At 47.7% G+C, this 17844-nt stretch overlaps 3 protein-coding genes across 3 annotated transcripts; all 3 read left to right on the plus strand.

Annotated features, from left to right (window-relative positions):
- Positions 1–1574: 1574 nt before the first annotated feature.
- LOC112348815 lies at positions 1575–4919 on the plus strand. The gene is made up of 6 exons (XM_024682038.1): positions 1575–2629; positions 2804–2861; positions 3143–3400; positions 3674–4039; positions 4671–4744; positions 4856–4919. Exons 1-6 carry the CDS (start codon positions 1575–1577, stop codon positions 4917–4919), a joined length of 1875 nt encoding a protein of 624 aa, XP_024537806.1.
- A 2365-nt stretch (positions 4920–7284) lies between these two features.
- LOC9638662 (scarecrow-like protein 31) lies at positions 7285–9881 on the plus strand. Its single transcript, XM_002977032.2, has 4 exons — positions 7285–7427; positions 7560–7596; positions 7678–7770; positions 8439–9881. Exons 1-4 carry the CDS (start codon positions 7285–7287, stop codon positions 9879–9881), a joined length of 1716 nt encoding a protein of 571 aa, XP_002977078.2.
- Positions 9882–12003: 2122 nt separating this feature from the next.
- On the plus strand, positions 12004–15904 carry LOC9638949. The gene is made up of 17 exons (XM_024682075.1): positions 12004–12137; positions 12196–12423; positions 12490–12576; positions 12650–12739; positions 12827–13120; positions 13186–13354; positions 13406–13527; positions 13573–13701; positions 13751–13840; positions 13893–13950; positions 14003–14078; positions 14127–14253; positions 14300–14457; positions 14515–14587; positions 14639–14833; positions 14893–14986; positions 15050–15904. The coding sequence occupies exons 1-17, from the start codon at positions 12063–12065 to the stop codon at positions 15790–15792; spliced, it is 2808 nt and encodes a 935-aa protein (XP_024537843.1). The 5' UTR covers positions 12004–12062; the 3' UTR covers positions 15793–15904.
- The last annotated feature ends 1940 nt before the right edge of the window (positions 15905–17844 follow it).

Here is a 17844-nt window from a genome sequence, read left to right on the forward strand (position 1 = left end):
TGGAAGTGGGGTGAATATTTTGCCTGAGGAGACATGGCAAAAATTCAATCTTCAAGAACCAGTTCCAGTGCCGTTTATGGTTAAAATGGCCGACCAGAGATGTGTCCAACCAAAAGGAATTGTGACTGGTGTTCGCACTCAGATTGCTGATTTAGTTTTCCACATCGATTTTGTGGTCTTGAAGATGAAGGAGGGCATGTTGGGCTATCCACTGCTGCTCGGATGTCCTTGGCTTCTACAGGCGGCAGCTGTGCATAATTGGCATACAAGAATTCTTGCCATTGGCGATGGCAATAATCGTGTTAAAGTCCAAGTACTTGGGGCGAGTACTTGGGGCAGAACAGGAGGATGAAGACAGCTCTGATACATCCAATTCTAGCAGCCAAATAAGTAGTGAGGACGATGAGGAGGGTAGCGGCAGCACAGCCAATTGTGAGGAGCTAGAAATGGTGGATGTGGCTGTTGTTGCCAAGAATTCCTGGGGTAAGCCTCTTTCAGCATGCAACACTGAGGAGCTTGAGTGTTGGCTGTGGGGAAAGGATGGAGAGTTGCCTTTCAGCAGCATACAGGTGGTGGAAGAAGAGACTGGTGCTAGACAGTGGTGAGGACGAAGCCCTTTCCCTTGCTACATAGCTACGGTGCTTCACGAGAAGTGGATAGATGGCATTTTGAATCCTAATGTGAGGAACAATTTTTTGAGCGAGGAACTAGTTGCCACTTGCCAGCTCGAAGCTATTCCAGTGGAGCAGCCGTGCTGGGCTATGCGAGCAAGAGAGTTGAAGCAAATCATATATAGAGTTCCAGGTTTAACGATCAAGATACCAGAATTTCCAGTTGACTTGGATTTTCTGGTGGCACCTTGGAAAATGGACAACTATATCCTGCTGGGACAAGATTTCTTTAAGGTGGCAAGAGTGTCTCATCAGTGGAACAATCTGCTTCACTTGTGGATTCCAAATCCACATGGCAGTGACAGAGTGCAGATCGGCATGGAAGAAGGGGATGAGCCCAACGAGCAAGTTTTTATCACGGTGTTGGGATCAAGAGCTGAAAATCAAGCTATGCCAATGCCAATGGTGTTCCAGACAATGGATAGTTCTAAGGCCTGGATGGGAGGAACCAAAGTGATGCATCTCACAACATTTTTGGAGAATGTGGAACTCACAACAATGGTGGATCTAAGAGCACTTGGAAACTTTTTGACAAAAGATGGAGCAGCTCGAGCAGGCTTGGCAATTACAACTCTTCCTAAGCATTACATTGTCGTCTATGCCGATAGTGGAGTTTTTCCAGTGTTGGGTCTCATGAGTTCCAATGTGGTGATTGGTGATGGAGACTTTCACGAGGTGCCTTTTTATGTGATCGAGGGCACTGTGACCAGCGTGGCTTTTCTAGGTGCGGGCTAGTCATGACTATGTGATTGGTACTCTGGTGGTGGAAGATGATAATCATCGATCTTGGATAATCATCTTGTCTGATATCAATTGTTTGACTATTACTTTTCTTACATGCTGAATATCTAGAAGGCTTCAAGGTTAAAAAGCAAGGAAGTGGCAGCATGCAAGGATCGTAATATGCTCAAGTCATCACCAACTCAACCAATTCAGATAAGGGATGGACCTCAAGAGCTAGCTGGTCGTCAATTTTCCGTGGACGTGGTGCTAACAGCTGAGTTGGAAGCAGGAAATTATCCCAGCTATTTTTTTAAGGAGCAGGTTGCTGATCTTCCACTTAAGGAGACTTCCGCTCGTTCTCAAGTGGATTCAGATTATTTTGGAAAGGCACACCAGGCACAAGCTGTGTTTATGGAGCAGGTTGGTGACAAGCGACATGAGTTAATGGTGGGACACCAACTCACCAAGGAGGTGGAAGATTATCGTCAACTATTTTTGGAGTTTCGAGATGTGTTTGCATGGAGCTATGCTGAACTCGCTGGAGTAGATCCAGAGCTGGTGCAACATAGGATTCCCTTGCTTCCATATGCAGTGCCACAACAACAAAGAGCTTATAAAATGAATCCAAGCTATGCTAAGGCTGTGCATGAAGAGCTTCAGAAGCTATTAGATGCAGGATTTATTGAAGAGGTGGAGACTACAGATTGGCTTTCGCCAATCGTAGTGGTCCGGAAGAAGAATGGTAAGCTTAGAGTGTGCGTGGATTATCGTCGCCTTAATGCTGCAACAAGGCGGGATGGATTTCCTCTTCCCTTCACAGATGTGGTGTTGGATGGGGTCGTAGGGAAAGTTTTATGGATGGTTATAATGGATATAACCAGATCCAAGTGGCTCCTGAGGATCAAGCAAAGATGGCATTCGTTACAGAGTGGGACAGCACTCTGTCTGGAGTGGGACAGCACAGAGTTTGGTATTTCTCTTAATCCTGGGAAGTGCCAATTCAGAGTAACACATGGTGTGTTGCTTGGTAGGGTCGTCTTGGCTCGAGGCTTGGAGGTAGATCCTGCAAAAGTGAACGTAGTGGAGGAGCTTGAGGCACCACAGACCGTGAAGGAGCTACAAGCTTTTCTCGGCCATGTTGGTTATCACCGACGCTTTATCTGGCATTATGTCGATGTAGCTTTTCCTTTGACAGGCCTCTTGAAAAAGAACATTCCTTTTGCGTGGACCCCTGAGTGCCAAGCTTCCTTTATACAGTTGAATTGAACCTTGACGACCGCTCCAATTCTTAAGCCGCTAGACTGGAATTTGAAATTCCATGTGCATGTTGACACCTCAACTTTTGCTATTGGTGTTGTTTTATGCCAGCCAGTTAATGGTTGGGATCAACCCATCTTTTATTCGAGTAGGCAGTTATCTCTGGTTGAGAAGAATTATACAGCCACTGAACACGAGGGCTTGGGAATGGTGTTTGCTGTTTCCAAATATTGCCACTATCTGTTGGGAAAGCCATTTCTCTTCTATCTAGATCACCAGACGCTACACTATCTTGTCAACAAGCCCTGTTGACATGGCTGAATCACTTGCTAGTTGCTTCTGCTTCAAGAATTCGAATTCAAGATCGTGTTGAAGCCGGGAAAATCTCATGTGATGCCTGATCATCTTTCGAGATTACCAGAAGAACCCACCAGGGAAGGAGTTTATGATGAGCTGCTCATGCTCCTCTTTTCTTATTGGAGGGCGGGTAGGTTTCTGCAGAAATTCCAGATGCATTCTCAACTCAATCAGAAGCAGAGGAGCTGCTGTTATACCAAGTTGTAGTAGCTATGTTGGAGTGGTATCAGGGTATCGCAGAATTTCTTGCTGCTGGCAGATTTCTTGATGATATGCCAAACATGGCACAGAAAAAGCTTCTATACCAGTCACAAGCTTTCACCCTGATTGCTAGCCAACTTTATAGGGAGGGAAGAGATGGTGTTTTGATGTGCTGTATTCTTCCTCATGAGGTGCAGTAGGTGATTGGCTCTTGCCATGATTCTCCCTACAGTGGGCATTATGCAACAGCAACAACTATACGGCTTGTGCTCCAAACTGGTTATTGGTGGCCAATGCTTCAGTAGGATGTGGCAAAGTTTGTGAGAAGTTGTGATCCATGCTAGCGTGTTGGGCGTCCTACTCGATGAGATGCAATGCTGTTACATCTGATTATTCCAACTCTACCTTTTGAGAAGTGGGGAACTGACTTCATGGGGCTGTTCAAGCCTACGTGACATCACTAGGATCATTATATCTTGATCTGCACGGATTATGTGACCAAGTGGGTGGAAGCTGAGGCTTTTACTGAGGATATGGCCAAGAAGGTAGCAAGATTCCTCTACAAAAATATCATCATGCGCTTCGACTGCCCACTTGAGCTTGTGAGTGATCAAGGTATGCATTTTATTAATGCGGTTATTATAGCTCTCATAGCCAAGTATGGCATTTCCCATCAACGTTCAACACCATATCATCCAAGAGCAAACAACCAAGTTGAGAGAACCAATATGACACTATGCAACACCATGACTAAACTTTGCAACACAAGTGCTAGCAACTGGGATACCAAGCTTCTTGATGCACTATGGGCTTACAGGGTTGCCTACAAGGTAACTACACAGTTCTCACCATTCCAATTGGTTTATGGCCAGGAGGCAATCCTTCCTCTTGAGTTGGAATTTCCTTCTTTACGGACAGCAGTAGCTCACAATTATGACTAGGATGGAGCTGTTCAGCAGTGACTGGAGCAATTGGAGAAGCTAAATGAGACTCACCTCCTTGCTTTCCAAGCTTGTGAAGCTTTCCAACATGAACACAAGTGGTATGACCATCATTTATGAGCTAAGAGTTTTCAAGAAGGAGATCTCATATTGTTGTATAAGAGCAAGTACTAGAAGCTTCCAGGAAAGCTTAAAATCTGCTGAATTGGGCCTTATCACGTGAAGGTTATGAATATTAATGGCTCAGTCAAGCTGGAGGATTTTGCTAGTAATCCTTTGCCCACACTTGTGAACGGAGCTTGACTACAGCACTATCAAGTTTCATTTGGAGAGGAGTGTTCTGAGGACTGAGCACAATTGTTGCCCGGGTGATGTTCGAGGGCTAGAGCCAGCTCAAGAATAAGACTTGGTCAAAGTCAAGGGTTTTTTCCTTCTTTTCTTGGTTATAGTGGGGGAATAAGGGAATATTCAGCTAGAAATAGGGTGTGTCTAATTTCTGGATATAACATGTGTGTAAAAGGAAGGGAGTGAAATAAAAGAGAAGGTTCTTGGAAGGATGCTTCGTCCAACAGCCTTGGAGCGCATGGAGCGGAGGTTGGTGGTGCAGCAGTGACTACAGTTCTTTGAGGAGTGCATCACAGCGAGAATCACTCAAGATCAACCAATATGTGTGAGTTGTCTGACTTATGGGTAGCCCTGGGTTAGGATGTTGGCAAAGGTTCTAGTAGAGGTCACCAACGAGGCTAGAGACGAGGCTAGGCAGATGTGATTCTCCACGTCGCTGGTGTGCCATCGCAAGGAGCAACAATACACTCCTGCCGCTGCAGGACACTGTGCTTGAGGGGAGGATGACAGTTGCGCTGGATCTGGACACGTCAATTCTGCTGCACCAGCGGAGCCAATGTGATTTCAAGGTGAGAGATAATTGCAGTCGCAAGTGCATCAAGAAGCAACTGCATCTCGACGAGTTCCTGGACGCCCTGGCGCTGTTTGCCAAGGTTGTGCTCTTCAGCTCAGCCCCCTATGCAGCTTGCGTTGTCAAGCAGCTGGATCCTCGCGGGACTCACTTCCAGTACGTTCTTGGCCTGAGTGATTGCATGCTGTGGCACGACACCCGCCTCGGCAAGGAGGCGCTGTTCAAGGATCTGGCCATCCTCGGCAGGGACTTGCACAAGGTTGTGCTGGTGGACGACGACCCTGGCTTCTTTTGCCAACCTGGGAGTGGCAACGAGATTGTGATTGGGAAGTTCACTGGGCAGAGGAGCGATGACGAGCTTCTCAAGCTACTTCCTGTGTTGCAGTCTCTGGCACAGCTCGACGACGTGAGACCTGCTGTGCGCACTTATCAGCAGCCTCAAGCACAAGGTAATAATAGTTCACTTGTTCTCGATCTAAAAGCTTCAATGGTGTTGGTTTTCTACGTAGTTGTGAGAGGTCAAGGCCTGAAGAGGACGTTGCGAATGACTACAGAGGACAAGTATTCGAGGAAGTTGTTTTCATGTTAAGGTTTGGTGAAGTTGACGATAAGACTTGTATTCGTTTATAAGTTGACTCAATGCGACGTGGGGTTTCTTATTTGATCCATTTGATGCAGAAGGAAACAAACCCGGAAGTGGGTATATCCAAAAGGTGGCAGCAAGAGACATCATGACCATCGTCGCGTGTGAAGGGCTGGATCGAACGGACACGTATCGCATCTGGGATGCTCGGGTGAAGCGAGCAGGCTTCGAAGGGGTGGCAGTGACGGAGGAGATTTACGAGAAAGTGAGTGGCGCCTGCGCGAGCAGGAACAAGGAAGTTAAAGAAAGAATGTAGCTGGTTACAGGCACAGGGTGGATGACTGGTGTTTGAAGCGCGCTAGCTTCTCAATCGGCTTCCAGACGCTCAAAGCATTCAAAACTACGTCTTTCTCGTCCATTCAAGCAAGTCAAGTTCTCGCAAAACGACTGTGATCAGGAAAACAAAAGCCACTAGGCCTAGTTATATAGAGACGAACCAGCATGATATTTCAAAGTGTTAATCAGGTAACTGGCGGTTATTTGGATTTTGCATGAAAAACAATGTTTGCACTTAACAATTAGTGGTGTAAAAATAATGTGCAATCACATCATGTTTTTATTTCATATATTTCACATTTTTTTCCAGGCTAGTATTTGAGAGTCAAGGTCTTTAATATACTTCCGAGAAGCATGGTTTGATCGTGAAGGATTGCGAGCGACGCAACCGTCAGATTTTGGAATCCTTGATTCTAATCGTACGACTGTGGCTCGGCGGAGCTGCCTTTTAAGCCGTGGTGGAGAGAGCGAGCTAGGATTTTGGAGCGCGACACCGACCAAATGGCGTGGGGGAGCGCTCTGTGGAGGCGCGTCAAGGTGTTCCGGGTAGCATTGCAGGTCTTCTTGGATTACAGGGTGCGTATCTCTTGCTTTTCGAGAGCTTGCGAGTGATCCACCGGTCGAAAATTTCCAGGCCGCACGCAAGGAGGCCGTTGGATTGCCCAAGGAGGATCAGAACCTGCTGTGGGATCGCATCCATCACAGGAATGCCGAGCGCATTTTGGCGGCGATCACCGAATTGGAGGGACTGTGGGTGAAATTTGGGCAGTATTTATCCACTCGAGCGGATGTTCTTCCGGAAGCTTACATCTCCATGTTTCGCCAGCTCCAGGACTCCGTATTACAGGTTCTACATTTTAACACCTTTTAGAGGTATTTGTAGCGTAGAGACTTAATTCTCATGCCAGCCATTGATCGGGATTCGCTTGTCCAGGACTTGTACAATGCACGAGTGATTGTTGAGTGGGTCGCATGGGCGGAGCCTGATTACGATTTCGGCCCTGTTCTAGACGAATGGTGCAGAGAAGTTCCCCAAGAGTTGAATTTCAACCAGGAAGCGGGTATGAACATTTCCATGCATGCTTTGTTTTTCATTTCCTTCAACTACTTCTACTTTTCTGCTTCTCCAGAAAACACCAAGAAAGTAGCACACAACCTCAAATCATGGACCAAAGACGGTACCATCAGTATCGATCCTGTTGATGTGCTTCTACCTGAAGTCGTTAACCAAGCTGCTGTAACTCGAGTTTTGTTGTTTGTTGTTAACAGTCAGCCGAGAAAGTCTTGATTCTCACGTACATGGATGGAGTTCGCATAAATGATGTGGCTGGCCTTGATAGACTAGGCGTGGACAAGCAAGCTGCTGTCGAAACTATCACCCGGGCATACGCTCACCAGATATATATCGACGGATTTTTTAATGCCGATCCTCATCCTGGCGAGTGAACTGAAACTAATTCCTAAAATGCTAACATCTTTTCGTGAACAGGGAATTTTCTAATAAGTACTCAACCACCTTTCCGACCAATTTTACTTCACTTCGGGCTCACAAAGTCCATTTCATTGCCTTTTAGGCAGTCACTGGCGAAGATGCTTCTTGCTGCTGCCGAGGTACGTCGAAAACAAAACAATGTGTGCTAACACTGCTTTGTGTAGGGAGATTATTCTGCTTTGTTGTCCGCATTTTCGGAGATGGGGCTTGTTCTGAAGCTGGACATGCCAGAAGAGGCGATGGAAATCACCAACTTTTTTTTCCGTCGTTCCTTGCCGGCTGAGGAATCTGTGGTAAGGTTGTTTTGTTCTTCCGCATTATCTGCTAGAGGTCCATGGTCTCTGCCATTCTTCCAACCTTCCCGTAGAGATCGATCATGGCACTGTACGTAACTCTGTCAAAAGAAACCCCGGTTTCACAAAGCCGGTGGAACCAGGCCATGGCATCCTTAGCTCAACCGCAACACTTGGAACAGCTAACAAAGATGCTGAAGTTGTCCACTCCCTTATATTAAACCCTTGTTTTTAGTAAAGAACTTTACCACTGTGTTCTAATATACATCCACCCATACCAAGTATACATCCCCTCTTGCGGACTTTCCCTTTGTCTTTTATCTCTGTAGCAAAATAAACTAGTCCACCAAATCTCCTCCTTTTCAATTCTCAATTATATTGTTTAAAGACTTTTTAATCTTAATTAAAAATTTTATTTTACATTAGTGGAAAATGCTCTCTCCAAAACTACCACTATAGAACAAGGTTGTGGGGAATGGGTTTTCGGTGCAATTAGTAGGGACAACAATCTATATGCATTGTGGTGTCTTAATTTGGACGATGACAGCTTATCTAATCCTATGACAGCGTACAACTGATGAATGTTATAGCTGTGATACCTGCTATGCTTAGTCACTCGGAGGGAAATATAAACATCTATTCTACTACATTCGACATAAAGATAACAGCTATTACAAATGGACAGCGATCTATGCTTGCAATTGCGAGCCGCTTTGCTGCGCCATCAAATCCCTCTCGAGCCAGTCCAGGCTCAAATCTCTTCCCAGCAGCATCACTCCCTCTTTGATCGCTCGCGGCTCGACTATCTCACCAGAATTCTGGAAGAAAACGATGAGGAGCTCCTCCTCCAGCTGCCACAACAACAGCAAACCTCTTACCAGGTACTGCTCCGCGAGCTCACGGAATGTCTCTCCCCCAATTCTTGTGCTAGCAGTTCCTTGTCAATGGACACCGCCTCTCCTCCTCATTTTCCCTCGCGCACCTCCACCGTCTCCTTCCACAGCTTGCTCATGGACTGCGCCCGAGCCGTAGCTGCCAACAATTCCACCAAAGTCAATGAGCTCGTGAGAGAGATCAGAACTTTAGCCTCACATCAGTCGCGTCCGGTGGAGAAGGCCGCGCTCTACTTCACCAACGCGCTCGTCGCGAGGCTGGCCGGGTGTGGAGCTCGGATGTACGCCGCGATGCACCAGAACGTGACGAGGATGCAGAGTATCTCCATCCGGATGAATCTTCCCAGCCTCCGGGCCACGGAGCGCTTCGCCAACCAGATGATCCTCGATGCCTGCCGTGGTGCCAAGCGTGTCCATATCGTCGACTATGGGATCCTCTACGGCGACCAGTGGCCATCGCTCATCAAGGCGCTGTCCGAGAGAGCCGAGGGGCCGCCACTGTTCAAGATCACAGGCATTGACTTCCCGTCCCTTGTCAACCTCGAGAAAACTGGAAACCGGCTGGTCGACTACGCAGAGTCGTGTGGGATGCACCTCGAGTTCCACTCCATCGCCACCGCGGCGTGGGAGTCAGCGCAGCCGCGATACCATCTCTTCAGCGAGCTTCTCTTCGTCAACTGCCAGCTGAGGATGCGGCACATCCGCGAGGACGGGATCATCGACAGCCCCCGGAAGCTCTTCTTCGAGAAGATCCTCAGCTTCAAGCCTGTTATGTTTTTCCAGTCCGTGGTGCACGCTGACATCGGCTCTCCGTTTTTCATCCACCGCTTCGACGGGGCCTGGAGGAGCTTCCTGGCGAGGCTGGAGTCGTTCGAGGAGACGATGAAGCTCGGATTGATCGACCAGTCGCAGCTCGACTTCATGGATAAGTTCATCGAGAAGTGCGCCATGGGTGTCATTGCCTGTGACGGGCAGAACCGTGTGGAGCGTATCTCCTCGTACAAAACCTGGGATCGCCTGGCTCGGAAAGGCCAGTTCGGACAGCTTCCAGTCAGCAAACGAGCGCTCGAGATGGTCATGTCCGTTTGGAGCGGACACGAGAACTTCACGTACGGAATGGACGAGAACTGGCTGCTGCTTGGCTGGAAAGACGCAGTCTTGAATGCTTTGAGCGTCTGGGAGCCCATTGAGAAGCTACCGCGCTTCAAACACCAGTGATCCACCCTGTACCTACATTCTTTCTCTAACTTCTTTGTTCCTGATCGTGTCCTTCCTGTAAGGAGACTATTTAAATGTCTTCAAAGAACACTCAAGAGGCACTTACCTTGTCACGGAAGTTCTCAAGTCCATCGCTATAGAACCTGAAACATACCAGCCACTTGTAGGACACGCTTTGGTCGTCAAGCACTCATCACGTAGAGCACTGTGTCCTTCCACCCCAGCAACATCCAGTTTCCATCTCTTCCGAAGCCGAAGTACGGGTTCCTGAAATTTCCACAAGCGCTCCTCTTCTCGCTTTGCCCGAGCATCCCAGACGCGATACGAGGCCGCTCTCTCCACTCGATCGAGCCCTTCGCACGCGACGATGTTCATGATATCTCTTGCGGCCACCTTTTGGATAAATCCGTGCTCTTCCGGCTTTCCTTCTGCCACCGCTTCAAAGTACTCGCTCGGGCAAGTGTCAGGTGACTCGTCTGCTCGGAGATCGGGATCCCATGTCCACTGGCGATGGACCAGTGATAGATGGTCCAGTGGATCAAATAGTAGAAGCCCTAAATGTTGCATGGGAAGTAAATCGAATCAACTTATAAAACGAAAACAAGTCTTGGCCTTACGGTGGTCAATGCTGATCTATCATGAAACTCGAACCTCTATAGCCATTCGCCACGCCTCTTCAGCCCGTTGGTCAAGAATAATTTTTAGAAATACTTCTAGGTTTTTAACCCCTAAACCTTGGCCACAAATAACTGGCGGATTTTGCATGCTATAATCCCTCCAAAAGCTAACATCATTGCCATACCTACAAAATCAAATGTCATGTATGCAGCGCTGCTTCATGTGGGAATCCAGATCCTAAAAGCCTTTTTAATCTAAGTGAAGCTTGCCTGCTTTAAAAACCTAAAAGAATAGTCTTGGCACATCTATGGGAGGACCTGAATTAGACGGAACGCTCTCGAGCTAAGCAACCAGGAGCAGCGCCGGTGGCTGCTTGAAAACTCTGCCATCATTGATTACTCAGGCTGACTCAGGGAACTGCTAGAATGCAAGACCTACGGAATGGCACCACTTTGTGCGCGGGAATGGTGACTTGATACTCCGATTGCCTTTTAGACGTTAATGTCTTGTGTGAAGCTCCGGGGGCTTGTGATGGTGACGCTCTCCGTGCGTGCGAGGCTGACGGTCATGGTGGCCACCACAGCCATGCGCGACCACCACCACTGCGAGAAGATAGCGCACTCCAAAGATGGACTGGTGACTATGAAATGGGCATCAGGTCATCTGTAGTTGTAGCTTTGAATACATTCTCCCTTCTGGTGTACTGGCGATTTGTAGAAATGGCAGGCCTGATGCTGCTCCTCAGTTTGATCGGGGCGAATCATGATCTTGAGTTTTGTTCATGCGCAGCGAAGGTGCCATTGCTAGCCCAGTGCTGAAGATAGATTCTCCATGGCCAATAGTCCTCCACTTTGCCAACTTATACTGGGATTTTGTATGGAGAGACGATGATTCAAGCCAACTTGAAGGGTGTGTTGAAGGGGTAGTTTTGACAATAAACATCTCTAACGTTTGGAACGGTGACAAGCAAGTTTAGATCTGGATAGAAAGTTTAGCATTCGAGCGTAGCAATAAGATCGATTTACAACAGCAAGTACGGAGGAAATTGTAAATAAAATTGAAGTGTCAACCTCATTTTCTTGATTTTCTTTTCATTTTTTCAATTTTTTTTTTCACAGAAAAAGGTTGTTCTAGTTTCCACAGACAATACGACTGTGACCAGTAAAACAAAAGCCACTAGGCCTAGGTATATAGAGACGAACCAACATGATATTTCAAAGTGTTAATCAGGTAACTGGCGGTTATTTGGATTTTGCATGAAAAACAATGTTTGCACTTAACAATTGGTGGTGTAAAAATAATGTGCAATCACATCATGTTTTTATTTCATATATTTCACATTTTCCAGGCTAGTATTTGTCAACTTTTAGAGTCAAGGTCTTTAATGATACTTCCAAGAAGCATGGTTGCTTTTGCGAGCGACGGAACCGTCAGATTTTGGAATCGTTGATTCTAATCGTACGACTGTGGCTCGGCGGAGCGGCCTTTTAAGCCGGCATTTTCGGACATGGCGATCGCAGTGGTGGAGAGCGAGCTAGGGTTTTGGAGCGCGACACCGACCAAATGGCGTGGGGGAGCGCTCTCTGGAGGCGCGTCAAGGTGTTCCGGGTAGCATTGCAGGTCTTCTTGGATTACAGGGTGCGTATCTCTTGCTTTTCGAGAGCTTGCGAGTGATCCACCGGTCGAAAATTTCCAGGCCGCGCGCAAGAAGGCCGCTGGATTGCCCAAGGAGGATCAGAACCTGCTGTGGGATCGCATCCACCACAGGAATGCCGAGCGCATTTTGGCGGCGATCACCGAATTGGAGGGACTGTGGGTGAAATTTGGGCAGTATTTATCCACTCGAGCGGATGTTCTTCCGGAAGCTTACATCTCCATGTTTCGCCAGCTCCAAGACTCACTACCTCCTCGTCCCATTGCCGAGGCAACTTGCTTTCCTCATTTTTTATTTTTTTTGTTCTCTCTTTTATTGATCCTTCTCTTTCGCCAGGTATCCGCTACTATAGAAAAGCAACTGGGAAAACCACTGGACGAGCTGTTCTTAGAGTTCGACCGGAAGCCTTTCGCTACTGCCTCAGTCAGTTTCTTTCGCCTTCGATTCTTTTTTCTTGTCTTGGAACTCAAGCTAACGTATTGCTTTTTCAACACAGATAGCGCAAGTTCATCGGGCGCGCATGAAGGACGGCCGTGATGTTGTAGTGAAAGTCCAACATCAAGGCATTAAGGAGTGCGTTTTACAGGTTCTACATTTTAACACCTTTTAGAGGTATTTGTAGCGTAGAGACTTAATTCTCATGCCAGCCATTGATCGGGATTCGCTTGTCCAGGACTTGTACAATGCACGAGTGATTGTTGAGTGGGTCGCATGGGCGGAGCCTGATTACGATTTCGGCCCTGTTCTGGACGAATGGTGCAGAGAAGTTCCCCAAGAGTTGAATTTCAACCAGGAAGCGGGTACGGACATTTCCATGCATTCTTTGTTTTTTATTTCCTTCATCTACTTCTACTTTTCTTCTTCTCCAGAAAACACCAAGAAAGTAGCACACAACCTCAAATCATGGACCAAAGACGGTACCATCAATATTGATTTTGTTGATGTGCTTCTACCTGAAGTTGTTCAGGTTCATGTCAAGCTTCTTGAAATCCAAGCTGCTGTAACTCGAGTTTTGTTGTTTGTTGTTAACAGTCAGCCGAGAAAGTCCTGATTCTCACGTACATGGATGGAGTTCACATAAATGATGTGGCTGGCCTTGATAGACTAGGCGTGGACAAGCAAGCTGCTGTCGAAACTATCACCCGGGCATACGCTCACCAGATATACATCGACGGATTTTTTAATGCCGATCCTCATCCTGGCGAGTGAACTGAAACTAATTCCTAAAATGCTAACATCTTTTCGTGAACAGGGAATTTTCTAATAAGTACTCAACCACCTTTCCGACCAATTTTACTTGACTTCGGGCTCACAAAGTCCATCTCATTGCCTTTTAGGCAGTCACTGGCGAAGATGCTTCTTGCTGCTGCCGAGGTACGTCGAAAACAAAACAATGCGTGCTAATACTGCTTTGTGTAGGGAGATTATTCTGCTTTGTTGTCCGCATTTTCTGAGATGGGGCTTGTTCTGAAGCTGGACATGCCAGAAGAGGCGATGGAAATCACCAACTTTTTTTTCCGTCGTTCTTTCCCGGCTGAGGAATCTGTGGTAAGGTTGTTTTACGTATTTGGACTTTGAGAACATTGAAACTTGACAGGCCGAAATGAAAGAGCTCGTCAAAGATAACGATAAGCGCATCCAACGTTTAAAATCCAGGATGGACAGTAAAGAGGCTCTTCGTACTCCAGTAAGTGGTCATGTTTCGAATATTGAAAGACCAATTTCCGTGACGCTTTCAGGTTTCTGCTTTCCCAACTGACGCTGTGTTTTTCATGCGAGTCCTAGGCCTACTAAGGGGTAAAGCTCTTGTGACTTTCAGAAAGAGTGGAGAGTCATTAGGATGTTGCAGGACTCTCTTCGGTACTCGGTGCGAGAGTGGTTTATCTTGAGATCATGAAGCCATACGCAGAAGCAGTACTATATAGGTTTGTACTGTTTCTATTTGCTGTAGTTTGACACGAAATTAATTGCAGTGGCGGTCGCTCTAATGGTGGGAACGAACTACCAATTTTTGATAGTCCATTGCATTCTCAGGCTGAGGTCAAGCTCCATCAACTTTTACGTGAGATGCACAAGCAACAACGGATACTTGGTGTTCAAGTAAGTTTTTTCTATACCAGTTTTAGTTTAGAACAATGTTTTCCAGGTTTGTGCGTACAAGGATGGAAAAGTTATCGTCGATACAGCGGCTGGTTACCTTGGAAAGTATGATCCTCGCCCGGTGCGTTGTGACAGTTTGTTTCTGGTGTTCTCCGCCACAAAAGGAGTTACGGCGGCCTTGTTACACTGGCTTGCAGATCACGGGTGAGATTTTTGCGGTTATGCCACTAAGGCTGACATCATTTGTACTTCGTTTCCTAGAAAACTATCGCTGGCGGAAAAGATTTCCAGCATCTGGCCCGAGTTTGCGGAGAATCACAAGGACGCTTGCACAGTAACATTAAATCTTAGATTTTCCTTGTGAGTCTCATTTTCTGTATGACAGGTTGCACATGCCTTGAACCATACCTGTGGCCTACAAAATGCGCTGTATGATGTGCTAAGCAAGAATCCTCTGGCTATGTGCGATTGGAGTGAGATGCTAAAGCTCATTGCAGCCGCCAAACCAGAATCACCCCCTGGCCAAGATCAAATGTACCATGGTCGTTCTTTTGGATGGATATGCGGTGGGATAGCTGAGGTACGACGTTTCTTTGACAGGCCTCGTGCAGTTTTACATTTCTTTTTCTTTACTTGCAGAAAGCAACCGGGAAAACATTCCAACAACTTATCGAAGAAGCGTTTGTTACACCGCTGAATGTTACTGGCGAGTTTTACGTCGGCATTCCTCCTGGTATAATGCAGACATTCTCTAGTCTATGACATGCGTTATAAAACAAACGTTTCTTACTGGCAGGCGTGGAGGAGCGCCTCGCATCGCTCACTATGGATCCCGAGGAGCTCAAGAACATACCCGCGGCATCGCATCTCTCGACGCTGCAAGTAGGGTCGACTAGCGATGGCGTCGGACCAGCGTCACTCGAAGACTTCCTGACAAACGGATCGCCTCTGTCCTTGAGCTCGCTGCCAAGCCTTTTCAACATGCTCTTCATCAGGCGGGCAACCATCCCATCTGCAAACGGCCACTTCTCGGCCCGGGCACTGGCGCGCTTCTACGCGATGCTTGCAAGTGGTGGACGCGTCCCCCCCGGCACGTCCTCGTCCAAGCCACCTCTCGGCAGCCACGCTCATCGACCGCACCTGGGAGGATCCTCGAGGAGCTTGTCATCAGACTTGAGTGGGGGCCAGATCCACTTCCAGGAAGAGGAAGACGCACCGGCAAAGATCTTCACCAGTGGTGACATCCACGACGCGTTTGTAGGGGGCGGGAGGTACAGCGGCCTGGTTGCTAGAGACGGCGAGAAGTTTGGGCTTGGGTTTTGGAAGCACAAGACTGCTGATACAGGGAGGAAGAAGATGGCATTTGGACACTCTGGGATTGGGGGCTCGTTTGGCTACTGCGACCCCGACAACGATTTCGCGATGGTGATCACGGTGAACAAGATGACGTTCGGGCAAGTGTCGGGTGATATCGTACGACTCGTCTGCTCGGAGATCGGGATCCCATGTCCACTGGCGATGGAGAGGCCTTCCCAGTGAGAGATGGTCCATGTATTAATTGGATCATATAGTAGAAACCTTAAACGTTGCATGGGAAGTAAATCGAGTCAACTTATAAAACGAAAACAAGTCTTGGCCTTACGGTGGTCAATGCTGATCTATCATGAAAACAACTTCCTCGAATACTTGTCCTCTATAGCCGCCTCTTCAGCCCTTGACTAGAAAACCACCTTCGCTCCAATTAATTTGTGGTCAAGAATATTTTTTAAAGATATTTCTAGGTTTTTAACCCCCAAACCTTGGCGGTTATTTGGATTTTGCATGAAAAACAATGTTTGCAAGTGTAAAAATAATGTGCAATCACATAATGTTTTTATTTCATATATTTCACATTTTTTTCCAGGCCGCGTAGAACCTCCTTCCAAAACCTGCCATCGTTGCTATACCTACAAAATCAAGTGTCATGTATGCTTCATGTGGGAATGCAGATCAGCTACTCTCCTAAAAACCTTTTCAATCTAAGTGAAGCTTGCCTATTCTGTTGCTTTCATAACCTAAAAGAATAGTCTTGACCGCACATCTAAGGGTTTCATGGCGGCTTGGCAAGAGCGATGGGGCAGAAGCAGCGTACCGTTTCCATGGGAGGACCTGAATCTGCCGTCTATAGAGCTCTCCCTCGAGCTAAGCAACCACGAGCAGCGCTTGAAAAGTCTGCCATCATTGGTTACTCAGGCTGGCTCATGCAAGACCTACGGAATGGTGGTAGAGCACCTCTGCGCAAGGAATACGCTCCTGCCGCCGCAGGACGCTGTGCTCGAGGGGAGGATGACGGTTGCGCTGGATCTGGACAACACACTCATCTCCTTCACGTCACTTCTCCGGCGGAGCCAGTGTGATTTCGAGGTGAGAGATGATGGCAGTCCAAGTGCATCAAGAAGCGACCGCATCTCGACGAGTTCCTGGACGCCCTGGCGTTGTTTGCCGAGGTTGTGCTATTCAGCTCGGCCCCCTACGCAGCTCGCGTTGTCAAGCAGCTGGATCCTCGTGGGACTCGCTTCCGGTACGTTCTTGGCCTGAGTGATTGCACGCTGTGGCACGACACCCGCCTCGGCAAGGAGGCGCATCTGGCAGGGACTTGCGCAAGGTTGTGCTGGTGGACGACGACCCTGGCTTCTTTTGCCAACCTGGGAGTGGCAACGAGATTGTGAATGGGAAGTTCACTGGGCAGAGGAGCGACGACGGGCTTCTCAAGCTACTTCCTGTGTTGCAGTCTCTGGCACAGCTCGACGACGTGAGGCCTGCTGTGTGCACTTATCAGCAGCCTCAAGCACAAGGCAATAATAGTTCACTTGTTCTCGATCTAAAAGCTTCAATGGTGTTGGTTTTCTACGTAGTTGTGAGAGGTCAAGCGCTGAAGAGGACGTGGCGAATGGCTGTAGAGGACAAGTATTCGAGGAAGTTGTTTTCACGTTAAGGTTTGGTGAAGTTGACGATTAGAATTAGTTGACCAGAACTAAGACTTGTATTCGTTTATAAGTTGACTCAATGCAACGTGGGGTTTCTTATTTGATCCATTTGATGCAGAAGGAAACAAACCCGGAAGCGGGTATATCAAAAAGGTGGCAGCAAGAGACATCATGACCATCGTCGCGTGTGAAGGGCTGGATCGAGTGGACACGTACCGCATCTGGGATGCTCGGGTGAAGCGAGCAGGCTTCGAAGGGGTGGCAGTGACGGAGGAGATTTACGAGAAAGTGAGTGGCTCCTGCACGAGCAGGCACAAAGAAGTTAAAGAAAGAATGTAGCTGGTTATAGGCACAGGGTGGATGACTGGTGTTTGAAGCGCGCTAGCTTCTCAATCGGCTTCCAGACGCTCAAAGCATTCAAAACTGCGTCTTTCTCGTCCATTCAGCAAGTCAAGTCCTCGCAAACGGACATGACCATCTCGAGCGCTTCCGAGCCAGGCGGTCCCAGGTTTTGCACGAGGAGATGCGCTCCACATAATGAACTTATCCATGAAGTCAAGCTGCGACTGGTCGATCAACCCGAGCTTCATCGTCTCCTCGAACGACTCCAGGAAGCTCCTCCAGG

This window comes from Selaginella moellendorffii, unplaced genomic scaffold, assembly GCF_000143415.4.
Source record: "Selaginella moellendorffii unplaced genomic scaffold, v1.0 SELMOscaffold_33, whole genome shotgun sequence".
NCBI lineage: Eukaryota > Viridiplantae > Streptophyta > Lycopodiopsida > Selaginellales > Selaginellaceae > Selaginella > Selaginella moellendorffii.

Excerpts from the sequence above, each read along its gene's own strand:
- LOC112348815 (XM_024682038.1), top strand. The coding sequence starts at position 1,575 with ATGCTCAAGTCATCACCAACTCAACCAATTCAGATAAGGGATGGACCT. Across the intron at positions 2,862-3,142 it reads AACACGAGGGCTTGGGAATG|GTTTCTGCAGAAATTCCAGA; the intron begins GTGTTTGCTGTT and ends GAGGGCGGGTAG. Across the intron at positions 4,745-4,855 it reads TTGGAGCGCATGGAGCGGAG|GATGTTGGCAAAGGTTCTAG; the intron begins GTTGGTGGTGCA and ends GCCCTGGGTTAG.
- LOC9638662 (XM_002977032.2), top strand. The coding sequence starts at position 7,285 with ATGGATGGAGTTCGCATAAATGATGTGGCTGGCCTTGATAGACTAGGC. Across the intron at positions 7,428-7,559 it reads GCCGATCCTCATCCTGGCGA|GCAGTCACTGGCGAAGATGC; the intron begins GTGAACTGAAAC and ends ATTGCCTTTTAG. Across the intron at positions 7,597-7,677 it reads TGCTTCTTGCTGCTGCCGAG|ATGGGGCTTGTTCTGAAGCT; the intron begins GTACGTCGAAAA and ends GCATTTTCGGAG.
- LOC9638949 (XM_024682075.1), top strand. The coding sequence starts at position 12,063 with ATGGCGTGGGGGAGCGCTCTCTGGAGGCGCGTCAAGGTGTTCCGGGTA. Across the intron at positions 12,424-12,489 it reads CTCCTCGTCCCATTGCCGAG|GTATCCGCTACTATAGAAAA; the intron begins GCAACTTGCTTT and ends CTCTTTCGCCAG. Across the intron at positions 14,588-14,638 it reads ATCACAAGGACGCTTGCACA|GTTGCACATGCCTTGAACCA; the intron begins GTAACATTAAAT and ends TCTGTATGACAG.